Source organism: Tachyglossus aculeatus, chromosome 4 (genome assembly GCF_015852505.1).
Source record: "Tachyglossus aculeatus isolate mTacAcu1 chromosome 4, mTacAcu1.pri, whole genome shotgun sequence".
NCBI classification, from domain to species: Eukaryota; Metazoa; Chordata; class Mammalia; order Monotremata; family Tachyglossidae; genus Tachyglossus; species Tachyglossus aculeatus.
Window position 1 is genome coordinate 67306921 of NC_052069.1, and position 9060 is coordinate 67315980.

General features: G+C 46.7%; 1 protein-coding gene across 2 annotated transcripts in view; it reads right to left on the minus strand.

Annotated features, from left to right (window-relative positions):
• Positions 1 to 8783, minus strand: part of COLEC10 (collectin subfamily member 10) — a 28818-nt gene extending 20035 nt beyond the window's left edge. For both annotated transcript variants that reach the window (XM_038745560.1, XM_038745559.1), the window contains exon 1: positions 8615 to 8783. In XM_038745560.1, coding sequence (XP_038601488.1) covers positions 8615 to 8762 — 148 coding nt within the window. In that variant the 5' untranslated portion in view covers positions 8763 to 8783. The remainder of the gene's footprint in view (positions 1 to 8614) is intronic.
• Between the last annotated feature and the right edge of the window lie 277 nt (positions 8784 to 9060).

A 9060-nucleotide genomic window follows, 5' to 3' on the forward strand; every position in this document is an offset into this window, starting at 1 on the left:
ATCCCTCCAGAATATGTTGTCACCAGAGGTTTGGGTCAGTGCTTCCGGGTCCTGTATGGAATCGCTGCTGGGTCTCACACAGACACTACGCATGGCCCCTCTCCGGACTCTAAATTAAGAAAAGTAAAAGTGTAGGTTCCATGTAAATGATGACACTGCTGGCCCACTGCTGCCATACAACGTTGGTAACTGAGCTGCGCTGCATTCAGTGTGTACGGTGCAAACTGCATTCTAAACTAATGTGTGTAGGAACCTGAGACTGAATATTTTTCTTGGTGTTTTGTTTTTTTTGTGGAAAATTCCCAGCTGCTCTCTCCAAATTTTCCCCTTGAAGCCCTGCTTTCAGGGTCACTCCATCAGTCAATTAATCACTGGTAATTATTGAGTGCCTACTGTGTGCCAAGCACTCTACAATAGAGTAGGAATAAATTCAATCAATCAATCAATCGTATTTATTGAGCACTTACTGCGTGCAGAGCACTGTACTAAGCGCTTGGGAAGTCCAAGTCGGCAACACATAGAGACAGTCCCTACCCAACAGCAGGCTCACAGTCTAGAACTCAGCACTTAGAACAGTGCCTGGCACATGATAAGCACTCAACAGATACCATAATTATTATCCCTGCCCTCATGGCATAGTGGATAGAGCAGGGGCCAAAGGCCAGAAGGTCATGGGTTCTAAATCCAGCTTTGCCACTTGTTTGCTGTGTGGCTTTGGGCGAGTCACTTCTCTTTGCCTCAGTTACCTCATCTGTACATGGGGATTGAGACTGTGAGCCCCACATGGGACAGGGACTTTGCCCAACTCGATTTGCTTGTATCCGTCCCAGCGCTAAGTACAGTGCCTGGCACACAGTAAGAACTTAACAAGTACCATCATCATCACAAGGAGCTTACAGACTATAATCAATCGTAGTTATTGAGCAGTTACTATGTGCAGAGCAGCGTACTAGGCAACTGGGAGAGTACAGTATTACAGAGTTGGAAGACATGTTCCCTGCCCACAGTGAGTTCACAGTCTAGAGGAGACAGACGTTAAAATAAATTATAGGCAGATCCCTGCAGAAGTGCAGTGTGACTGGGTGTGAAAGGTGAATATCAAAATGCTTTGGAGGTACAGACCCAAATGCATAGGTGATGCAGAGCAGGAGATGTGATTTTTAGGAGGTCTTTGAAGATGGGGACTCATTATGGGCAGAGAACACGTCTGCCAATTCTTTTGCAATGTACTCTCCCAGCCATTTAGTACAGTGCTCTGCTCATAATAAGTGCTCCATCAATACCATTGATCGATTGATTGATTGATTGATGGGGAGTGGTGGTCTTTCACATATGAGGAGGCAGGAGTTCCAACCCCGAGGTCGACTGGGTTTTCCAACTGGTCCTGGAATCATGGTCAGAGCAGGACTTCCAGCATCCCAGACACTGTAGCCTCTCCCGGATAGCTCTGCCAGAAGCAGGGAAACAACCTTATCTACCAGGACTCCTATCCCATCCCACCTTCTGTAATTTTATTTATTTGCATTGATGTCTGTCTCTCCCACTCGAATAATAATAATAATAGTATTTATTAAGCACTCACAATGTGCAAAGCACTGGGATAGATACAAGGTTATAATAATAATAATGATGAAGGTATTTGTTAAGCACTCACTGTGCAAAGCACTATTCTAAGCACTGGTATAGATACAACGTTATCATAATAATAATAATGATAATGATGATGGTATTTGTTAAGCACTTACTATGTGCAAAGCACTGTTTAAAGCGCTGGGGAGATACTAGGCAATCAGGTTGTCCCACATCATCATCATCATCATCAATCGTATTTATTGAGCACTTACTATGTGCAGAGCACTGTACTAAGCGCTTGGGAAAATCCCCATTTTACAGATGAGGTAACTGAGGCACAGAGAAGTTAAGTGACTTGCCCAAAGTCACACAGCTGACAAGTGGCGGAGGAGGGATTAGAACCCATGACCATTGACTCCCAAGCCCTTGCTCTTTCCACTGAACCACGTTGCTTCCCCTACTAGATTGTCTTACATGGGGCTCACAGTCCTAATCCCCATTTTACAGAGGAGGTAACTGGGGCACAGAGAAGTTAAGTAACTTTTAACTTTTAACTGGGACTGTGTGCCCAAAGTCACACAGCTGACAAGGGGTGGAGCCAGGGTTAAAACCCATGACCTCTGACTCCCGGGATCTTTTCACTAAGCCATGCTGCTTATCACTAAGCCATGCTGCTTCTCAAGACTGTGAGCTCGTTGTAGCAGGGATTATCACTCTTTATTGGTGTACTGCATTTTCCCAAGCATTTAGTACAGTGCTCTGCACACAGTAAGTGCTTAACAAATACGAATGAAGGAATGAATGAATTCTCCCTGCCCCTTTCTCCCTCTCTAGCAGCCTAGACCTGGTGGAGGGGGAAAAGAGAGAGAGGGGCCAGGCTGGAGTGGCTAATTGCTCTGCAACCCTTCTGCTGGTCGGGCTAACTAGGCATGTGCTTCCTCACACAGACTAATGATATAAAAACATAGATAACACTTAGAGATGGTCAAGAGGACAGTATGCACAAGAGGAAAATGTGTTTGGGAGAGGACAATTAAGTTAAGGAAGAATAATATGCTTTTTAAATCTAGCTGAATGATCAACTAGACGGTATGGCTAAGAGTTTTCTTCTTTTTTAGAAAAATGTAATTTACCTCTTGTTTACTCATTTGTAATAATGATGACAATGATATCAATATTAATCATAATTGTATTTATGAAAGTGTTTAATTACTGATAATAATTATGGTATTTATTAAGCACTTACTATGTGCCAGACTCTGTACTAAGCTCTAGGGGGGTGATACAAGCAAATTGGGTTGAATACGGTCCCTATCCCACATAGGTCTCACAGTCTCAATACCAATTAGAGAAGTAGCGTGGTTTAGTGGAAAGAGCAAGGGCTTGAGAGTCAGAGATCATGGGTTCTAATCCCAGCCCTGCCACTTGTCAGCTCTGTGATTTTGGGCAAGTCACTTAATTTCTCTATGCCTCAGTGACCTCATCTGTAAAATGGGGATTAAGACTGTGAGCCCCATGTGGGACAACCTGATTGCCTTGTATCTACCCCAGTGCTTAGAACGGTGCTTGGCACAGAGTAAGCACTTAACAAATACCGTTATTATTATTATTATTATTATTATTATTATTATTATTATTATTATTATTATTATTTTACAGATGAGGTAACTGAGGCACAGAAAACTAAAGCAACTTGCCCAAGATCACACAGCAGAAGCAGCAGAGCCAGGATTAGAACCCATGATCTTCTGACACCCAGGTCCGTGCTCTAATCCACTAAATCATGCTGCTTCATTGTGTCAAGAGGTGGGGGTGGATCCAATACAGTCTGATTGGACACAGTCCCTGCCTTACATGGGACTCACAGTCAAAGGGAGAGAGAAAGAATAGGTATCTTATCCCCATTTTACAGATGAGGAAACTGAGGCATAGAGAAGTGAATATGCATTTACAATGTGCTAAATAAGATTACCAGATTGGATAAGTGATCAGATTGCCCAAATTAATCCTTGAACACCCTGCCTCTCATTCATTCAATCTTATTTATTGAGCGCTTACTATGTGCAGAGCACTGTACTAAGTGCTTGGGAAGTACAAGTTGGCAACATATAGAGATGGTCCCTACCCAACAGTGGGCTCACAGTCTAGAAGGGGGAGACAGACAACAAAACAAAGCATATTAACAAAATAAAATAAATAGAATAAATATGTACACATTAAATAGAGTAATAAATACGTACAAACACATTTCTTTGATGGCGTTTATTAAGCACTTACTATGTGCAAAGCACTGTTCTAAGTGCTGGGGAGGTTACAAGGTGATCAGGTTGTCCCATATGGGGCTCAGAGTCTTAATCCCCATTTTACAGATGAGGGAATTGAGGCCCAGAGAAGTGAAGGCCCTTCAAGGCCCTGCTGAGAGCTCACCTCCTCCAGGAGGCCTTCCCAGACTGAGCCCCTTCCTTCCTCTCCCCCTCGTCCCCCTCTCCATCCCCCCATCTTACCTCCTTCCCTTCCCCACAGCACCTGTATATATGTATATATGCTTGTACATATTTATTACTCTATTTATTTATTTATTTTATTTGTACATATCTATTCTATTTATTTTATTTTGTTAGTATGTTTGGTTTTGTTCTCCGTCTCCCCCTTTTAGACTGTGAGCCCACTGTTGGGTAGGGACTGTCTCTATATGTTTCCAATTTGTGCTTCCCAAGCGCTTAGTACAGTGCTCTGCACATAGTAAGCACTCAATAAATACGATTGATGATGATGATGATGATGAAGTGATTTGCCCAAAGTCACACAGCTGACAGTTGGAGGAGCCGGGATTTGAACCCATGACCTCTGATTCCAAAGCCCGGGCCCTTTCCACTGAGCCACGCTGCTTCTCTCTATATACTTGTATACTTGTATACAAGGGGAGGGAGGGGAGGTAAGGCTGGGGGGGTGGGGAAGGGGAGGAGGGGGAGAGGAAGGAGGGAGCTCAGTCTCGGAAGGCCTCCTGTCCCCCCCTTCTTTAGCCAACTCACCTCTCCTCTAACCCCAGCTGGGCCACTCTGCCCACCAGACACTTGCCCGCTGTGACTCTTCGACAGTCAACTTCCTGAAAAAATCTGAATCTCATCAAGGAAGACTCCACAGCCAACCTCAAACTTGGGCCCCTCACCAAACCTCTCCCCAGCCCAGCTAGAACAGTGACATGGAGACACCGGGGCAATTGTCCAGTCCACCCATCTGGCCTGTCCTCAGGGCCCATCCACCCAACCTATCTGGACCACTGTCCAACCCGTCCTATCTGCTCGTCCCACCTGGCCTGCCCACCCAGTCTGTCCACCCGACCCACCTCTCCTGTCCATCCAGGCTGCCCACCTTGCCCACCTACACTGCTGTCCATCCTGACCAATCCGCCCAGCCCACCTGGCCTGCCCAGCCTGCCCACATAGCCAGCCCACTCAGCCTGTCCACCTTGTCCACCTGACCTGTCCAACCAGTCCACCAACCCAGCCCACCCAGCCTACGCACTCTGTCCCCCTGGCCTGTCCACCCCACCAACCCACCACGCCCAACTAAACTGCTAGCCAACTTGCCCAATGTGCCCAGCCCGCCTAGCCCACCTAGCCAGCCCAGCAGCCTGCCCACCTTTTCCACCTGACCTATCTGCCCAATCCACCTTCCCAGCCTACCCACCCAGCCCTCCTGGTCTGTTCACCCAAGCCACCCACCCTGCCCGCCCATTCTGTCCAAGTTTCCCACCCTACCCACCCCACCTGGCCTGCCCACCTAGCCCTCCCAGTCCACCCGGGGCACTCAGCCTTCCCAACTAGTCCGCCTATCCTGTCCACCAAGACCACCCACCCAGCTCACGCGGCCATCCTGGTCCCCCCTCATGTCTGCTGTGACATCTGCCCTGAGGAAAGGTCCCACCCGGGAGATGAAACAATCCTGTCCCAGATTCCCAAGGCAGCAGGAGTGGCAATGGCCTCAGTGAGTGTGTGAGCAGCAGCAGCAGCAGCAGCAGCAGCAGCAGCAACAGCAGCAGCAGCAGCAGCAGCAGCAGCAGGGCTGCAGTGAACCCCAGGGCTGCTGACTCTTAATCCAAGTTTCGCCCTCCCTTCCCATCACGAAGCCCCACCATAACCTTTCTCCTCCTCCTCCCATCCTTTGTCCAGAAGCAGTAGGCAAGAGAAAAGGCACAGCTGCTACTTAGAGCCAAACAGACTCAGAAAGCCCAGGCAAATGGACTGTCAGTCTGCAGCTGCTGGAGCAGTGGTGTCCCATCTTCTCCCCAACATTCCATGGATGGGGGTGGGTGACCGATCCGATTTTGATCCGGTAGAGTTGACCAGTTGCTTGGGCAACTCCTTATCCCCTCTCTGTCCTGGGCAGTTCACAAAGCCCTGCAGGAACTACAGGTCACTGAGGAGAAGCTTCGAAAGCCTACCCTTCCTTTCCTGTTGCTCATCCTCCCTCTTTTGATTGACCGATTGATAGATTGATTGATTAATTGAATGATTCATTCACTCATCTATACATTCATTCCATGAACAAACCACACCGCTTCCCCCAGGCCCATTGTGCCTCCCTGCAGCCATTTAATGACATCAGAGGTTGAAACTCGGTGACAATCTTTGGAGGAAATGAATTCACTGATTTTAAAACTACCTTTAAGCTACGTCCACATGACCAACTGATAAACCTGAGGCATTTCTGATTAAAAATGCTTTTTCCTTCTTTAAAAACAGACAGGCATTCCTTCCCCACTGGTTCACCCCACAGCCACAGAACAGTATGGCCTAGTGGAAAGAGCACGGGCTTAAAATCAGAATACCTGGGTTCTAGTCCCAGCTCCATCTAACTTCTCTGAGATTTGGTTTCCTCTTCCGTAAAATGGGGATGAAATCCTCGCTCTCCCTTGCTTTGCCCCATGTGGGACAGGGACTGTGTCTGACTTGATATTCTTGTATGTACCCCAATACTCAGTACAGTGCCTGGCATATAGTCAGCCCTAAATAAACACCACAGTTATTACTATCGTGCTTCCTTTAGGAAAGCACAACATGAATGACTGATAAAGACACAATAGTCTGCACTCCATCCCTTACTCTGAGAACAAAAGTTAAGAGCTCTGGTGGAGAACAGTCTACTTTTATGAGCTGCCGGCGTGAGGCATTGCTAGACCACACTGGGCAAGAATGAGGTAGGGCAGTCTATCAGGCCTGGGGGGCCAGGAACCTGGCTCCGAAAAAGCCGTCCCCAAATCGAGACAGCCTGCTACTACTCCTTCCGGCCTTCGCAACCCAGTTACAATGAGTAAGGAAATATGCTCAGAATCTCTTTCTTGGCCTCCAAAAACCCCTCCCTCAAGGTTGGACTTGAGTGCAACAGATAGGGCCCCCTACTACTACTACTAATAATAATTGTGGTATTTCATTAATTTAATCGTATTCACTGAGCACTTACTGAGTGCAAAGCACTGTACTAAGCACTTGGGAGAGAATGATACAACAATGAACAGACACATTCCCTCCCCACTGATATTTTTCTAGTGCTTATTATGCATCAAGCACTGTACTATCTGTACTATACTATCTGTTGAGAAACAGCGAGGCTCAGTGGAAAGACCATGGGCTTGGGAGTCAGAGGTCATGGGTTCTAGTCCCGGCTCAGCTACATGTCTGCTGTGTGACCCTGGGCAAGTCACTTAACTTCTCTAAGCCTCAGTTACCTCATCTGTAAAATGGAGATTAAGACTGTGAGCCCCATGTGGGACAACCTGATCACCTTGTATGCTCCCCCAGAGCTTAGAACAGTGCTTTGTACATAGTAAGTGCTTAACAAATGCCATAATAAGCCATAATAATAATAATAATAATAATAATTATTATTATTATTATTATTATTACTAAGTGCTGGGGTAGATATGAGATGAATGAGTCCCACATGGGGCTCACAGTCTAAGTAGGAAGGGGAACAGGTATTGAAACCCCATTTTGCAGATGAGAGAATTGAGGCACAGAGAAGTGAAGTGACTGGCCCAGGGTCACACAGAATGCAAGTGGCAGAATCAGGCTTAGAACCCGGATCCTCTGACTCCCAGACTGGTTCATTCATTCATTCAATCATATTTATTGAGCACTTACTGTGTGCAGAGCACTGTACTAAGCACTTGGGAAGTACAAGTTGGCAACCCTACTCAACAGCGGGCTCACAGTCTAGAAGGGGGAGACAGACAACAAAACAAAACATGTAAACAAAATAAAATAAATAGAATAAACATGTACAAGTAAAATAAATAGAGTAATAAATATGTACAAACATATATACATATATACAGTAGTACATATATAGTATAGTATGTAGTATAGTATAGTATACATAGTATATACATACTATAGTATAGTATATACTATACAATATATACATACTATAGTATGTATATGCTATATATATGTGTATATATATACATATATACATGTTCATGCTGTTTCCACTAGGCCAGACTGCTTGCCTACTACTCAAAGGGCTGCCTGCCCTGGCAAATGAATGCCCCATGACCTGTCTCTGCCCCTCATCCTTGGCTTGGCCCTGTCCCAGAACCTGGGCTAACACTTTTGGCCCAACCCACCTAGGGGAAAGCAACAGCTCAGGGCCCACAGCAGGTTTTGGGCAGGAGCGCGATGGGTAAGGGTTTAGAAGCAGAATGGAAGGTGGGAGGAGGATGGAGGGTAAGCGGAGAGAAGCAGCATGGCATAGTGGATAGAGCCCGGGCCTCGGAGACAGAGTGTCATGGGTTCTAATTCCTGCTCTGCCAGTGGTCTACTGTGTGACCTTGGGTAAGGCCTCAATTTCCTCATCTGTAAAGTGGGGCTTGAGACTGTAAGCCCCAAGTGAGACAGGGAGTATGTCCAACTCGATCTGTTTGTAACCACCCCAGTGCTCAGTACAGTGCTTGGCACATAGTAAGCGCTTAACAAATACCACAATTATTATTATTAGTAGTAGTATTATTAAGGAGGGATTTTTCCTCTCTTTTCCTCACCTTTCGGTCCCGGTAAAATTGTGTGGGAGGAGCAGACGTCAGACGCAGAGCGATCATCAGCGTCAAAGCAGAGGCTCTGGATTTGGAAAAGGAACAGCAGGGAGAGGATGAGCTGGATCCTCTGTGGTGGCACGCAGACACCACTCATCTCTGCGGCTCTACGATGTCCTGCCGGGGCGAAGGGGGGAAAATGGACAGTAACAGAGCAGGGGAGTGGGGGTGGGGGGTTGGGGGAGGGTATAAAACAGGGGTTGAAGGGGAAAGGAATTGAGGAGGAGAGGAGAAAAGAGAGAAGGTGAGGAGAGGAGATGCAGAGGAGAAAAAGCGAGGAGAAGAGGAGGTGAGGAGGACGGGGAGAAGAGAGAAGGTGAGGAGTATGGGGAGAAGAAGAGAGAAGGTGAGGAGGAGAGGAAGAGAGGAGGTGAGGAGGAGAGAAGGTGAAGAGA